Source organism: Daktulosphaira vitifoliae, unplaced genomic scaffold, assembly GCF_025091365.1.
Source record: "Daktulosphaira vitifoliae isolate Bord-2020 unplaced genomic scaffold, ASM2509136v1 Scaffold_5, whole genome shotgun sequence".
NCBI lineage: Eukaryota > Metazoa > Arthropoda > Insecta > Hemiptera > Phylloxeridae > Daktulosphaira > Daktulosphaira vitifoliae.
The window spans coordinates 24,683,351-24,700,956 of NW_026099576.1; the positions used below are offsets into that span (position 1 = coordinate 24,683,351).

General features: G+C 27.3%; 2 protein-coding genes across 6 annotated transcripts in view; one reads left to right on the top strand and one right to left on the bottom strand.

Annotated features, from left to right (window-relative positions):
* Positions 1 to 1,395: 1,395 nt before the first annotated feature.
* The window catches only part of LOC126907788 (uncharacterized), a 30,212-nt gene continuing 14,001 nt past the window's right edge, over positions 1,396 to 17,606 (top strand). Inside the window, exons 1-3 of one of the 4 annotated variants that reach the window (XM_050689382.1) lie at positions 1,396 to 2,104; positions 8,985 to 9,802; positions 11,950 to 12,217. In XM_050689382.1, coding sequence (XP_050545339.1) covers positions 1,440 to 2,104; positions 8,985 to 9,802; positions 11,950 to 12,185 — 1,719 coding nt within the window. In that variant the 5' untranslated portion in view covers positions 1,396 to 1,439 and the 3' untranslated portion in view covers positions 12,186 to 12,217. Of the gene's footprint in view, positions 2,923 to 3,298; positions 3,593 to 8,984; positions 9,803 to 11,949; positions 12,218 to 17,606 lie in introns of those variants that run through there. The other 3 variants (XM_050689383.1, XM_050689381.1, XM_050689385.1) reach the window with 3 other exon arrangements.
* The window catches only part of LOC126907786 (uncharacterized), a 13,394-nt gene continuing 10,322 nt past the window's right edge, over positions 14,535 to 17,606 (bottom strand). For both annotated transcript variants that reach the window (XM_050689380.1, XM_050689379.1), the window contains exons 3-4: positions 17,133 to 17,285; positions 14,535 to 16,888 (exon numbers count right to left, since the gene is read on the bottom strand). In XM_050689380.1, the coding sequence (XP_050545337.1) occupies positions 15,087 to 16,888; positions 17,133 to 17,285 (1,955 nt within the window). In that variant the 3' untranslated portion in view covers positions 14,535 to 15,086. The remainder of the gene's footprint in view (positions 16,889 to 17,132; positions 17,286 to 17,606) is intronic.

Sequence of the window (17,606 nt, forward strand, 5' to 3'; positions counted from 1 at the left end):
TATAAATCGAAAAAATGTCTGGAAAATTGCAGCAGAGAAGATGGATGGAAAATCAGAAATACTTGGTTACCTATTATACACCAGACAAAAAGAAAATCAACCAACAACACTGAAAATAATTCAATATACGAAGAGGGTATTATCCGACATACTGTTTTAATTTAATTTAAAATATCGTATATAAGGTAGGCTACAGTGATAGGGTCAATAATTTTCATACATTTTATATGGCCAGGAGTTTCTAAAATTATTGTTAACTCTAAATATATGAAAAAAGCCAAAATTTTCATAAAAATCACCTAATAAATATTTTGTATTTATATCGTAATAAATCATTTCAATACAAATACTTAACATATCTATGTAACTCTTGTAGTTTAAATAGATATTACAATTGAAATATTCAGAACTATATTCTGTATAGTTATATCCTATAATTTTTAACTAATTAGTCATAGAATCAAAAATTAGTGGTGACAGATAAAATCTAATTGTAGTATTGAAATTAGATTGAAAAATTGATCAAGAAAAGTATAATTGAGACTCTGATGAAAATTCCTTGTAAATCATTTATTTATAATTAACAAGAAATTATTTATTGAAAAGTTTTGTATCAAACCCTTCAATTTTTATACACGTTTGCCATAAAGTAACAATTACATTAAAATTTTTTCATAATTTACCCATAAAAATTACGATACTAAATTATTAAATATTAATTTCATATTATATTTAATTGATAGATATTTATTAATATATTACACTTGTAAAAAATAGAACTGTTTATTAGGAATAATAAAGGAAATAGGAGTTAATTTTGCTTATGGAATAATTACACAAATTACTTAAAATAAAACAGTGTCTACAGATTTTCATCACGGCGTTTATTTATGATAGTGATTTTATTAACTGTCAGAATCATCTATAATTATGTCACATCCCCACTGTACCGCAAACCATCAGTATTAATATTTTTTGTTTTAAAAATGAATAAATTGAGATTGAGGCTTGTTTAAAACGTATAAAAAATTACGAAGAAAATATTATGATAAAAACATTTTGATATTGGTTTATTCAAATAAAACCATTTTTATAATTAAAAAAGAACATTTGTTTTTCTCCACCATGGACAATGGTATACATTTTCTATCATCTATATTTATACATTTTATTATTTAGGTGTACATAATTATTCATTTATTAAACTATTAAAATGATTATCATAATATATATATATATATATATATATATATATATATATATATTTAGGGATGACTTTAAAAACACTTAAACAAATAGTGACATAAAGCAACTATTTATCATATGGCAAATAATTAAAAATAAAAAATGATTTAAAAATATATAAAATAGCTTCTAAAAGTATAGGAAAATACTTAAAGTAATTTTTATTTATTAGTATTAATATTCTGTTAGCGTTTATGTTAATACGACAAAAAATGATTCTTTTAAAAATTATATCATTACTCCACATTCATTTAACGCTTGGATTATCCTTTTATTATTTACAGTGTAATTTTTTGATGTATATGTTAAATTATTTTAATCATAACAATCGATATTTAATTGAAATGAGTGAAAATATAAAAAAATATGATGTGCACAGTTTAAGCAAGTATGGCGACGCAATAAAAACTCATGGGGAAATCGTACTAGTAATGTTAGATGTTTTAAGAAACGCTGATAAAACTTTATACTCAACAGAATTGATGTCAGTAAATTTATACTTAAATAACGTATCCGAATATATAGATTTTTATGCTAAAAATAATGACGGCATATATGATTTGTCGGATCAATCATCAAGTATTCTTAAAGGTTACAAGATGGTTCATGATTTTTTTTTAGAACAGTTTAAGAAGAAGATAATAAAACTTTGCAAAAATGTGATATATGACCAAATATTTATTTATTCTCCTGATTACAATGAATCAGGAGAATATACTCTCGAAAATATTCAATGTGTTACAAAAAAACTTAAAAATCGATTATTACAAACTGATAAGTACCAAAACGACACTGATTATTATACGAAAAAATTAGGACTAAGTAAAGTATACAATGTTTTTAGTAAAGCTATTAAAAGGTCTAAATATTGGGAATTTTTACCAAAAAATTTAATATATTATGACTTTATGACCAGAAATTGTGAAATTTCTGAAAAAGAAATAATGAAAAGTTCTCAGGATAAACAATATCCATTGTTAATAAACGGACGAAATGAATGTGTGTTAGATATAATTCGATTTGCACCACTTGCAGTAAATTGTCCTGATGAAAGTCGTTTGACCCTTTTTGATATATTTAGATACGTTAAGTATACTTTTTATAGAAAAGATATAGAAGTATTTCATACACTAATATTAACAGCAACATTTCGTCCTATTGCTATACTTGTAAGACTCTTTATCAGACTTCTTAATTCATCAAAATACATTTATGATGACAATAGTAACCAAGAAGAATATTTAAAATTGTATACAAATATTATTTCTATTGGTGAAAGAATAATTGAATGTTTTCAAAACTTTATCGATATGAATCTATTTGGTGACGGCCCTACTAAAGTCTTTTCTAATTTTTTAATGAAAACTTCTAAATGCTTATGGTATTTTAGGAATAAAAATAAACTAAATATCAAGTTATCAACTATGAATTTGATACAAGCATTAAAATCATTTTTTTATAAAAACAGATTTCACTTTATTGATCTACCTGAAATCTTTGCAAAAGACATTGTCAATAATTTATTTAATGAATTAATAGTTAACTTGAAACAAGTAGAAGAATTTCTAACAAAATTAGACTCTCATAAGGAAATCTTTAAAGTGACTACAAAATTTTTTGATATTAATCAAATATTAAGTATAAGATACACATATGTTTTTAATAGATTAATATTAAGTAAGTAAACTTCATTTAATTATTTGTCTTATATATTCTGCACTTATTATAATATTGTTTCAACATATTTTTGTATCAAAATTATAATAGCTTGCACACAGATTTTAATAATTAAATATAAAAATAATTTTTATACTTGAAAACTTAAAAAAATAATATAACGTACAATATTTTTTAATTTATTTTTTAAAAAATTACGAAAAACAAAAAAAAAATATTTCAGGATAACTATTTTGACCAAAAAATCAAAAAAAAAAAAAATTTAATGATCAGTAGTAAAAATCTGTAGAATTTTAAAGTTTAATACTCATTATCAAATATTAGGTTTTTAAATTTGTCATATAGAAATGTAAGTACAATCATCTTTTATTTTTAGATGAGTTATGTAAAACGAAAGATATTTATACATTATTACATAAATTCAACGATGATTATCACAAACAAATCGGCGATTTCAAAGATCAAAGTGCAGCCATTGATGATGAAAACAAAAACGAAATTATTAGTCAACAAAATCATTCTGAAAAAAATATAAATGATAGTGATAGATGCAAATTAAATAAATACTATTTTTATCCTAAATACTTGTTAAATTACATATTGTTTATATAAATTTTGTCAAATTTTAATATTTCTGAATAAAGATTCCGATTTCTATTTTCAATGTGAATTTGAGAAGATATTAATTTTACTATGATGGATTATTATTATTTTATGTCTTGTAGTAAATAGCTGAGAAAGTATTAAATAACTACGATATTAGAATAGTATAAGTTTTAACACAGTAGTAACGAATTTTAAAATGTTTCAATAATATAATAATGTCATATAAAGGGAAAATGCAGGGTACGCAAATTAACAATGGTGAGAATAAGAATATGTAAGATGAAACATGAAAAGTAAGGGGGATTGAACGTTTTGACTAAGAAACGTCTAGTTACGAATCAAGACATTTAGTGCGTGTAACTTTGTATTTTGAACGACTTAATTTATATTGTGTTATATTTTTATATTGTATTTTGATTTTGTGTTTATTGAGTTCCGTAAATAAAATTTAACTATTCAAAAACCTACACTTAGTGTAAATATTTTATATCCACCGTGTTATTAAAACTGTCTGTGTGTGCGGCTAGAGTCAAGGTTGGACTGTTGGTCCTTTAGTCGATCTTAAAAATTATTGTGCATGCTGGCTAGATTTTTGAGCTTAACCGTCCTTTAGTAGGTATAGTGACAAAGTAGTTGTGCTGGTGGCTGACGAGGAGCCACCCTTCAGTCTGCTACTTTTAAACTAGGCCGTGCTGATGGGTCCAAAACCTATCCCTTTAGTGGTTCACTAATTAAAGGGATTGGGGCTGACCAGTTACCCAACGGAAGCACTCAAAAAGAGCCAAAAACGACAAACTCGTCGTTAAAAGTATTAATTAAATTGTGTACTGTTTTGTGTCTACGTCGGAGTACTACCGACATACGACAGTCTTTTGCTACTTTTTCTCAGCTCTCACAGGTCCGATTTCTTTCAACGATACTTTGTGAAAAGATCACAAATCGTATCTAATTGAAGATATTGCTTTTAAAAACTAAAAAAAAACTGTGAGTTTTACTAATACACACGAATAAAGTGATACTTCTTTCATAGTTATTCAACTGACAGAATATTAGGTTTATATTGAAATAAAATAAAAACATGCACCTTGTAACGTGGCAAAATGAAACCTTTATATCTATGATTATTTATTATGGTATAGATAAAATTAATGTTTTTTCATTGCTAACGGGCGTGCATATCGACGGTGTTTTGTAGAAAGGGCGTAACACACAATTTAAACATTTTTCACGGGAAACTAAAAACTGTATTTTCTGCACTGTTTTTAGTCTCCTGTTATAATTCAAATAACAAAAATTGATAAAATAAAAATAAGCTAGGGCCTTGTATAAGGTGAGAACCTGATGTTGTGGTTCTATCGAGGTCGTATGGTTCGAGGGTTTAGAACAATAAAGACAAGTAGATATAAAGAAATAAATGTATGTCTTCTTTATTGAGGAATACGAGTTAATACATTTTTAGACAACTTTAATAGGACACTGAGGTAACAGAGCGGTAATCCGACCCTCGAATACCCAGTCGAAGTGTCTATTAATACAGTTAGATACACATTAGGTTTTTAAATTCTTTTCAGGCACGGGGCGGTAATCCGACCCTCGGATCCTGTAATGTATATATGTATAAAGTGTGAACAAATTAGTAAAATTACTCTTGATGTTAAAAGAGAATATAGATCTATTGCTTTAGGCTAGGTTCACATGGACGCGCGTCGATCGCGATAACGACGCAAGTTTCTATTTTCGCGCGTAATACTGCGAATTAAACTATTGTTATTACGATACGGACCGTTCAGTTAACATGCTCGTTTACAACGAAACAGCGATTCATTGTGCAATTACATATTATAAAAGTATTTTAATTACGTGTTATTAATTTATTATATTATTTATATATAATTATATTATTAACGTATACCTATAAATGGAAGTCGAAACCGATTTACTCGGTTAATTTTTCGTCATGAACCCTAAGTTTCGGGTATAAGGTAATATAATGACTTGAAGAAAGTCTTTCTTTCTTCTTTTGTCTTCGTCTTCTCATTCTTCGATATACAACCCACAAACACACAGCGTCTGACATGTCCATTTCCGTTGAATGTATAACACAAACTGTATGTAACAAGAATATTTCGAGTTTGACGCACGTGTTTGCGTTGTGCGATTAACTGACGTGCGTATACGCGCGTCCTTGTGAACCTAGCCTTATCGTTTTTTACTCAGACTATTAATTCTAAATAAATGGGATAACATAAATTTACCTACTTCTTTTATTCTTGTAAATTGCTGTAAAATGATTTGATAAATATCTCGATGTGTTTATATATGCTTAGAAGTATTTAATTCGCACTTCGTCAAAAGATAAATAATTAAAACAAGTTCTTTTCATATATAAATAAAACGCGTAAAAGTCAGCCGACAACAACACAGGGCTATGACTGATAATTGTTTCTTTTTTATTCTTATTTGAATTTGGAGAAAGCGAACTCTCTTCACTCTCTCCCTCTCTCTGCCTCTCTGAAGTCTGAAAGGATTTCAGTGCTTTTTATAGAAAAATTATTGTACCCCCAATCCAGGGATATTGTTGTCAGCGCTTTTAGTGATCTTTTTAGTTTATTGTATTTAATTATACATTACATGATTATTATATTGAGATAGCATATTTAACAATTAATAAATTGACATATATATAAATAATAAGAAATTGTGTTGAACATCGTATTTGTTATGACAGATAAATTATTTGTTTGGATACAAGTTATTTAAGATACAGATTATACATTTTTCATTGATAACTGTAAGATGCGTAATGCCAACCATTGAGCATATTACGACATCCGCTCTAGTTTTGAAAGTATTGTGACCTCACAACTTTTTTTTACATAGATATGATAATAATATTTTTATGACATAAAATAATGGAAATACAAGAATATAGTTAAATATTGAATATAAATCATGTAACACTAGTACAATAATATTAGATTATCAATAAAATAGTTTAAATACATAAGATAATATAAAGTTATAATTAATGATAAAATAGTACAACAGTGGTACAAATGAAAATTATAATAGAACATTTGAATAATAATATAGTACAACATAGTTGATGAATAAATTTAGTATTTATGATATATAATGATTAAAAATTAATAATGTTAATATTAAATATTAGTAAATAATAAAATAGTTAAAAGTTAATAGTATGAGCAAATGCATTTGAAAGATAGATTAAAAAAATTATAGAATACATAAAAAATAACAGTATGATTATGTATAGGTATGTATGGTGCCAAATATAATATTAAAAGATAAGACAATATAAAATTTTTGTTTACATTTTTTACATTTATGTAAAAATAATGCGATAAGACTAATTCAAAACATTGTGAGAAAAAAAAGTGTATAATGTTGTGTAAAAAATCATCATCCTGTTCTCTCCATACGTAATAATAGTCATTAAAAGAAATAAGTTCAGACGTTTTTCGTTTTTCTGGAATTTTTGCTTTTTTGTTCTGTACATGATAATTATAGAAGTGTTATTCAAATTGGAAATCTATGATTTTTCTTTAATTTTGGACTTCAAATTTTTAGTTGGTGTAGTTGTATGTTTCTTTTGAAACCATAAATATTAAAATCAAAAAAAAAATTTTGCAAAATTAAATAGATTTCTTTTATTTATTTTTCTTTGTAAGTACTGATATTATGCTCCTTCAGGGCGCCCTTAAGGCTGTCAGCCTGGGCGCCCGATCCCCGGACCTGTAGCAAGACGGCTCCCGTACTGGTCCGCCTAGTGCCCGCCAATTGAACCCCAAGGGCAATGAGATCAACAGCAGCCATCGCGGTCTTTATGACCGCGGCGTACCGTTGACTCTCCCTGAGCGGTCCAATAACCATCGCCTCCGTCCTCGGAACTTTGGCTCTATGCTGGGCGGAAGTCGGGCTTCGGGACGGTGGCGGCGGCTTGGGCTTGGGCTCACCAGGCTCCTCCGCCTTGGGTGCCGTCGTCGCCACGCGCTCAAGTTTCTTCGTCCCCCTCCACTTCACCGCCTCTGAAAACAAGGTGGCTGGAGCGGTGGCAGGAGCCTTCGGAGAAGGAGGGGCCGCGCCACAGAGTGGCAAGAGCTCCCTCAAGTAATACCTAACGGTAATTCTAGGACGGTCTGCACTTATGCCGATCGAGAGAAAAAAAAAAAAAAGAAGACTACAGTGATGGGGTCCTTAATATTTTTGAACTTATTGAATTTTAATGAGATAAAAATCAAACGAACTTTAAATTTTTTTAACTCAATAATAATTAAGAAAAGAATGCCAAAAAATTTACTAGCACGGGTGGGTTTGAACCTCGTACCCCAAGCATTAAAAACATAAGTTTACTGATACGACAACTGTCGTCGCATGCGTTTTTAAAAAATTGGCAATTAAATCTAATTCAACTTTTAAAGTTATTTTTCTCGACTTAGAAGAAGCAATAAACTTTAAATGAACTTAACTTTTTATTCAATGTTAATTAGATTTATATAATATTTATAAAAATCTGTATACTTCCCTTGTAAGACAATTTATTTTATTTTATAAATTTTCATTTATTAAATACATCAATATTTAAAATGATTGTAATATGATATATTTATGTATGACTTTAAAGCACTTAAACAAATAGCGATATAAATAAACTGTTTATCATATGGTAAATAATTAAAAATAAAAAAATTATATGAAATAGCTTCTAAAAGTATAGGAAAATACTTAAAGTAATTTTTATTTATTAGTATTAATATTCTGTTAGCGCTTATGTTAATACGACAAAAAATGATTCTTTTAAAAATTATATCATTATTCCACATTCATTTAACGCTTGGATTATCCTTTTATAATTTACAGTGTAATTTTATGATGTATATGTTAAATTATTTTAATCATAACAATCGATATTTAATTGAAATGAGTGAAAATATAAAAAAATATGATGTGCACAGTTTAAGCAAGTATGGCGACGCAATAAAAAATCATGGCGAAATCATACTAGTAATGTTAGATGTTTTAAGAAACGCTGATAAAACTTTATACTCAACAGAATTGATGTCAGTAAATTTATACTTAAATAACGTATCCGAATATATAGATTTTTATGCTAAAAATAATGACGGCATATATGATTTGTCGGATCAATCATCAAGTATTCTTAAAGGTTACAAGATGGTTCATGATTTTTTTTTAGAACAGTTTAAGAAGAAGATATTAAAACTTTGCAAAAATGTGATATATGACCAAATATTTATTTATTGTCCTGATTACAACCAATCAGGAGAATATACTCCAGAAATTATTCAATATGTTGCAAAAAGACTTAAAAATCGATTAATGCAAACTGATATACAACAAAACGATATGGATGATAATATAAAAAACTTAGAATACAGTGAAGTATATACTTTTTTTAATAAAGCCATTGAAAGGTCTAAATATTGGGAATTTTTACCAAAAAATTTAATATATTATGACTTAATGACCAGAAATTGCGAAATTTCTGAAAAAGAAATAATGAGAAGTTCTCAAGATAAACAATATCCATTGTTAATAAACGGACGAAATGATAATGTCTTAGATATAATTCGATTTGCACCACTTGCAATAAAATGTAAAGATAAAAGTAGCTTTACCCTTTTTGATATATTTAGATACGTTAAATACACTTTTTATAGAAAAGATATAGAAGTATTTCATACACTAATATTAACAGCAACATTTCGTCCTATTGCTATACTTGTAAGACTCTTTATCAGAGTTCTTTGTTCATCAACATACATTTATGATTTTCATAGTAGCCAAAAAGAACCTTTAAAATTCTATAAAAATATAATTTCTGTTGGTGAGAGAATAATTGAATGTTTTCAACAGTTTGTAAATATGAATCTATTTGGTGATGGTCCAACTGATGTTTTTTTCTCATTTTCAAAAAAAACTTCAAAATGCCTTAATAATTTTATTAATAAAAATAAATTAAATCTTAAATTATCAACCATAGAATTGATACAGGAGTTGAAATCATTTTTGTATAATAACAAATTTGAATTTATTTATTTATCTGGGCTCGTTACAAAGGACATTATCAATAATTGTTTTAATGAATTGGTAGAGAACCTGAATCAAGTAGAAGAATATTTAGCAAATTTAGATAGTCAAAAGGAATTTTTTAAAGTCACCATAAAAACTTTTAATATTAATCACATGTTGGATATAAAATACACACATGTTTTTAATAGATTTATAATAAGTAAGTAAATTTTATTTAATTATTTTTCTTATATATTCTACACTTAAATATTGTATTTGATATATACAATCTAATTAAAATTTTTCTCCGTATTTATTTCTCAAATATTTTTTCAACATATTTTTATATCAAAAATATAATAGGTTGACACAGATATAACTTTTCATTCAATAATATTTTACATAAATTTATTTTTAAATTCTTTTTATGATTTAAGACATAATAACTAACATAACGTACCATATTTATTTAAAAATTATGAAAAACTTAAAAAAAAATACTTCAGGTGAGCCATTTTGTATAGAAGATTTTATGAAAAAATTTGGTAAAAAAAATCTTATTAATGTTCAGTAATAAAATATCTAATGCATATTAAAGTTTATTACTCATTATTAATTAATATCAATTTATTTTTAAATTATTTTTATGTTTTAAGACATAATAATTAACATAACGTACCATGTTTATTTAATTTATTTTAAAAAAAGTTAAAATTACGAAAAACGTAAAAAAAAACCCAGCACAGTGGGGTGGCGGCATAGTTGGCATAGTTGGGTCTAGTATAGATGATATCTGACAGTGATTAAAATCACTATCATAAAAAACGCTTCGATGCAAATCTGTAGATAGTGTTTAATTTAAAAAAAAAACTTTGTCAAGTGAGAGCTGAGAAAATAAATGATAGCTACAAAAAAATACACATAGTAAAATAATATTAATATGAATTTCTTCTCACGAGAGGAGACTACAGTAATGAGATCCTTGATATTTATTGAAGTTATTGAATCTTTTTTTAACTCAAAAATAATTAAGAAAAAATTCAGTGACACAGGCGTGAAACTTCGCTTAATAAAAATGGAAATTTAGCTATTTCAAATTTTAAAGTTATTTTTCTCAACTTCAAAGAAACAAAAAAATTTAAATATGTTTAACTTTTTATACTATATCAATTAGATTAATATAATATTTATAAAAATCAGTGTAATCCCCTTATAATAAAACAAAATACAAAACCAAGAATTTTAACACAAAATATCATATTTTTGAATACGATAGCTATTTTCACTACGAAGACAGAATCAAGTCGAAAAATTTTTTTTTTTAATATTAAAGTATATTACATAAGCTTTAATTTAAGATATATATAAAAGTGTTAGTATTTCCGGAACACTTTCAAAAATTAAGTTGAAAAAGTTCTACTTTATATATGCATTTTTATGTTTTGAACCCTCTCTGTATTATATACAATTGTTCGATTTAAAAAAAAGTATGTCGATTTAAAGAGGTATATTAATATTATTTCTCATAAAAAAATTGTATTCATTCATACATTGTTCAAAAAGTTATAGCGTTATAAAATTAAAAAATAAAAAAGAATTTTTTTACAAAAATCGTATTTTTTTATTAACTTTAATGACTATTTTCAACATGAAAACAAAATAAAGTCCGAAATTTTTTTTTTAATATTAAATTATATTAGATTAGCTTTAATTGAATATATATATATATAAGTGTCAGTATTTCCTGAACACTTTCAAAAGTTAAGTTGAAAAAGTTAATTTTTTTGTGAAAAAGTTGTCATTTTGAATCTCCCTCTGTAGGCTGGTAAAGGGTTAAATTTAAAAACAAAATATACCAAATGATTGGTAAAGACATCAAACATCTATAAAAAAAATTATATTGATTTGTTCATTTTTGAAAATGTTATGGCAGTTTTAAGTAAAAAAAAATTAAAAAATTAGGGATTTTTAATTTTGTAATTTTTTTGCAGATTTCCCTCATTTAAGGGGAACGAGGGAAATTTTTTCAATTTTTGAGGGTTATGTCTTCGACTAGATACGATTTGTGATCTTTTGACGTATCGTTGAAAGAAATCGGTTCGATGAGAGCTGAGAAAAAGTGGTAACAGACACAAAAAAAAATACATCATAGTAAAATTAATACTTACTCAGCTTCGCATCGAAGCTAAAATACTTCAGGTTAGCTATTTTATATAGAAGATTTTATGGAAAAATTTGGTAAAAAAAATCTTATTAATGTTCAGTAGTAAAAATCTGTAGAATTTTAAATTTTAATACTCATTATCAAACATTAGTTTTTTAAATTTGTCATATAGAAATATAAGTACAATCATCTTTTATTTTTAGATGAGTTATGTAAAACTAAAGATATTTACACAATGTTATATAAATTCAATGATGATTATGTCAAACAAATCGATGAATTCGGAGATAAAAGTGCAGCCATTGATAATGAAATTAGAAACAAAATTGTAAGACATCAAAATCATCCTGAAATAATTATACAGAATAGTGATAGATGCGAATTAAATAATTACAATTTTTATCCTAAATACTTGATAAATTTCATATTGTACATTTAAATTATGTCAATTTTTATATTTATGAATAAATATGCAGATTTTAGTTGATATTTAAATTACCTATTGTATTCTATTATTAGCTTATAAACTTATAACAATTTATCTACTTCCATACTAAACTGCCAGACTAAAAGTAGTTGGGGTAAAGGTGAGCAATAAGAAGATCTATTTCAAAAATTTAAAGAAAAAGGTAATTTTTGATATTGTTTTAATATACAAAAAAATGCTTATGTTATACTATAATATTGGCCGACGTCGGCGGGCTGTCTGAGGGCCTGTTCGATTTCAGGAGGGCCAAAACTGACCAGGGCTTTGGGGTAGCGGTGAGCCTGGACATCAGAAACGCGTTCAATTCCGTGCGATGGTTACACAACCTCGAAGCGCTGGACGCGTTTCGGATGCCTTCTTACCTCAGGCGGATGATCCGGTCGTACTTTAGCGATCGGGTCATCCCTTACGAGAGCGCCGCGGGCCCGAGAGTCAGACCTGTTACAGGAGGCGTCCCGCAAGGGTCAGTTCTCGGGTTTCTGCCGTGGAACATCGCGTACGACGCGGTGTTCCGCTATCACCGCACGTGCGCGTCGTCTGCTACGCGGACGACACGCTGGTGGTTGCGGAAGGCGCCTCGTCCGAGGAGGCTGGATCTCGTGCGACCTGCGCGCTCAGTGCAGTCACCGCCTGGATCCAGCAGGAGGGGAGTCGACTGGGCTTAGTCTTGTCAAGACCGAAGCGGTCTTGTTCACGGGCAGGTACAAGTTCACTCCTCCACGGCTCGCCGTGCTGAGGGTGGAGATCCCGTTTAAGGACTCCATGACTTATCTGGGCCTTGTCATAGATAAACGTCTAAAGTTTGGGCCGCACATTACTCGTGCGACTGTAATAAACCAAAAAGAAAAAAAAATGAAAGAAAATTAAAAGAAAGCGGGAATTTTAATTAAAGATTAATTTATGGGGAATGAATAATGGAGGATAAAAATGGTGGTGATGTGGATTTTACTATTGAAGGTGTGAATGCTTATATTGTACCAAAAGAAAATCTGAGGGTTGATTTTTAGTCAGACTAAAGATATAATATAGCGTATGTTTGGCCGAATAATAATAAAAATTATTAAATAAGGTAATAAAAGGCGGAGTAACACATGTTTAGATGTGGCAAGATATGTAAGGGTGCAAGGAATATAATGATATGATTGAAGTAGAATTTAGAGAAGTGAATAAACGTAGTTTAAATACATGAGGGTAATGATCAAATAAATAAAAATGTACACAAACGTTGTGACAAAAATAATGAACTGATATCGGGGTTGAACAATATTGAATAAATGAAGTCAATTATCCTACAAAACTTTATTACCTATCTTAATGGTTTATTACGCAATAGAGTATTTATATTTGAAAGCGGAATTTAAATTTGTACTTACCTTGTATCCCACATAATGTAATGCTTATTTTAGACAATCCAATGTTGATTATGAGTTTACACTATATTTCACACGTTGTACACTTTGAGTTTGATAGTAAATATGACCGTTTGAGAATAAAGCGTTTAATTATAAATAATGCGAAACCGTTACACAAAATCTATGACTGTATTATTATATGCAAGAGATTCTATACACTCTGTATTTTTTTAATTATAATCAAATAATGTATCTTTAGTTGACTTTGTTGAATGATCGCCGAATCACAATCAGGGAAGTCGCTGATGATGTTGAAATACTATTGGTTCATGCAATGAAATTATTTCGAATGTTTTGGGTACGAAACGAGTAGCAGCAAACTTTGTTCCAAAATTGTTGAATTTTAAACAAAAACAGCGGCGAATAACCAAAAAATAGATACGGAGTATTTATCGTCAATTATGTTTTTGACAACAGATATGATTTATTTATAGTTGTACATAAAGCATAATCTGTGAGTTAACATTTATAAATACACAAAATGGAAATAGAGAGAACATATCTGTTCTCTAAAATATCTAAAATATGGTGTAAATATTATAAAATAAAAGTAATTAATAGTGCTAGTATCTTATATAAATCTATATACAAATATTGATTTAGTGATAATAGTATAATATAAGTGTAATTTTGAGTAAAAATATAATAGTTATAAAAGTATAATAATAATAAATGTGCGATAAAACTATTTTAATAAACATGTAATTAAAATGTTATAACGTAAACTAAAGTTAGTGATTAATATAAATGTTTATTGTATACAATTGATTTGATTTATTAATAATTAATAATTCAACGATAATTCTTTGGTTCCAGGGAAGAAGGGCTTAAGTCAATTTTTGGTGGTTTTCAATACAAATAAATAAAATTTTGAAAATTGCTACAAGTGTAAATTAAATGTTTATATTCCTATATCAAATATTTTTATTATTAGTTTTTCATGTCAAACAAATGTGTAGTAATAGATATATGTACATATTTAGCAATTACAAGATAAATGCACTTGAGCCATTTTTATTTTTGAACTTTTGACATAAGTCATTACGATCATGACTTATGACTTTTAGATTCTATACGTTTTGACTTAACTTAGAATTTCAATAAATTCGTATCAAGGAAACAATAACAAAATACTAGGGTATAACCTTTACATTTATTTTTGTTGAAATAGAATCATAAAAAAAAATTGTTTTTCTAGTAAAACCTTACTTTATTAATAATTAGTATAACAAATTAATTTAAAAATAATATTTTGATATATTATTTAAAATTTTGTTTCACATTTGATTAATACATTCATTCCTCTGAGTATAATTTAACTGTACACATATAATAATGTGTATGTATCATAATATTATTATAATATAGAACAAACATAATATAAAATAAAATAGTACAAAGAATAAAAGTAAAAAAATTATAAGAAATTAAAATAAAAAAATTAATCATCATTATCAATAGACAAATCTTCATCAAGATCTGGATCATAATCTTGTTTCTCAGTAGAATCACTATTCAAATTTTTATAAAAATCATGGTAAATATTTGGTATTAACGGGAGAAGTTGGAGTAGATCTCTTTTTTTTTCTTTAGATATTGGAACTGGTGAATTATACATTTTTTGCAATGTAAAATTATTTACACGGCCTCTTCTTTTTAGATTTACTATTTTAAACGGTTCATCTTCAGATAAACTTGTTTTGTAGTATAATGTACCAATGTTACTACTTCTATATTGCAACCAGGCAACATCATGCCAAACAAATTTATTTCCATTTTCATCTTTTTTGCGTACTACTAGAGGTCCTTTCAATAATTTTTCAAAATTAAAAAAATGTTCCTGATCCATTTCATGCACAAGAAAAGGTTTCTTTTTGTTTGTACAGCTTATAAGTGTAGCCCAGTCTCTTGGATGTGCAATTTGAAGTGCGGAATGTTTCTTCTGTTTTTCTATTAGCGAGTGATCTGAGTCGCACTCCATATGAGTGTGACCAGGAGTTAAAAACTTGTGATTTATTTGTTCAATATATTTTTTTTTTTCAAGAATAGTAAAAAACATAGCAGAAAGGTATGAATTTTTGTTTTGGCCTGCACAAGAGTCTGAATAAAGTATTATTGTTTTCACATTATTTGATATATTTGAAAGTTCTTTATAAATACATGATGCTATTTCGTTAGCACCTCTTCGAGCAATTGTTTCGTGCCACAAGTAACAAGATGCCTGACCAGTAGCCAGATTATGTGTAGAAAGATTATAAGTCCAATACAATCTTTTATAAAAAGCAACAGACGTTTCAAGAAATGGGGTTGGCAAGCATTGTTGTAAATCAAAAGTTAGACAAAGGATTGAAGGGTCTAATTTAGATTTATCTTTGTCAATTTTTTTAGTATTATATGCATCATCAGCATTTTTTACATGGTGATCACGATCTTCAATCAATTTTTTTTTGTTTTCATCATTAGTTTCCATTTCAATCTTCATTTTAAGAACATCACATTTATGACAAGTGTCCGCTTTTCTCAACTTAAATTTTAATTTTGTTTTCTTGAATTCCCTTTCATAAATTGATTTACTAACTGGTTTTTCAGTCTCAGAACGGTATAATTTGTACATCAAAGTAAGATTTAAATGTGATGGTAAATACTTTGTATCATTAGTACGGCGAGTATAGTGACTTTCATATGTTGGGAATGTTGAAATATGTTTTTGAACATTTAAAATTGCTTCTTCTGTAGTTTTGTTAACAGGACATCTTTTTCCACGACCATCTAACTTGGTAATACCAGATGGACTACAATTTTTATTTTCAATAGCTGTACGGACAAACTTCTCATTTTCATGTAATGTAGTCAGAAAACATTTTTTGCAGCACTTTTTAGGTCTTCCATCATGATTGAAATAATATTCATAAGTGACATTTCTTATTTTTAAAGAATTTTGATTTCGTTTCCTAGAACTTATTACACTTCTTTTAGACACTAATGATCCAATGAAATCTACTCTTCGAGTACGAGAACCCAGACTCCAATATTCATTAAATATGTTAGATTTAATGTCTTGCAACCAATCTTTACATTTCATACGACATGCAACCAACTCCTTGTCACTAGATCGAGCACCTACTTTTTTGCCTTTTGCTGTTGTATATGGAAGTCCTTTTTGTCTATTTTGCTGTCGAATCCGTTTTAATTTTCTGGAATAAGGTCGGATGGAGACATCATTTTCATCATGATTTTCTTCAACTTTAAAATAAAAATCACATATTAATATTTTAATATATTACATTTTTAAAACTTATGGCTATAAATAATTTTACTTTAAAAATTTGTTAAAGAAAGTTGTTTATTAAAATGATTAATTATTTTGAATTATAGTTCATTGAATGATTTAAATAATACAAAAATGAGTGTTTTAAACAATTTTATTAACATAACTCACATTAAAATAAATTAGTATTACAAAACACATTTTTTAAATTATACTTACATGTATTTTGGACTTGATTTGAAAATATTGAATTATTAGATTCATCACTATTAGATTCATGTAATACAGGAGAATATGGTTGATAATCTTTATCATTTTCATCATCATCATAAACTTCATCATTTGTACTACTTTCATCCCAATTTTCATCAACTAAAGAAAGAAAAGTAATTATAAATGATAAAATTAAAATTTGCACAGTATGAAAATGTATATTTATTTTTAAAATATGTAAGAAGAAGGAATTTCCTACATTAATTATTAATTGGGTATATTTAAAAAAAAACCCAGCACAGGGGGGGCGCGGCACAGTGGTGAAGTGGCATAGTTGGATCAAGTATAATGATATCTGATAGTGATTAAAATCACTATCAAAAATAAACGCTTCGATGAAAATCTTTAGATAGTGTTTAATTTTAAAAAAAATGGTGTTTTATTCCAAAAGCTACTTGATCTGCTGGTTCCTTATTAATA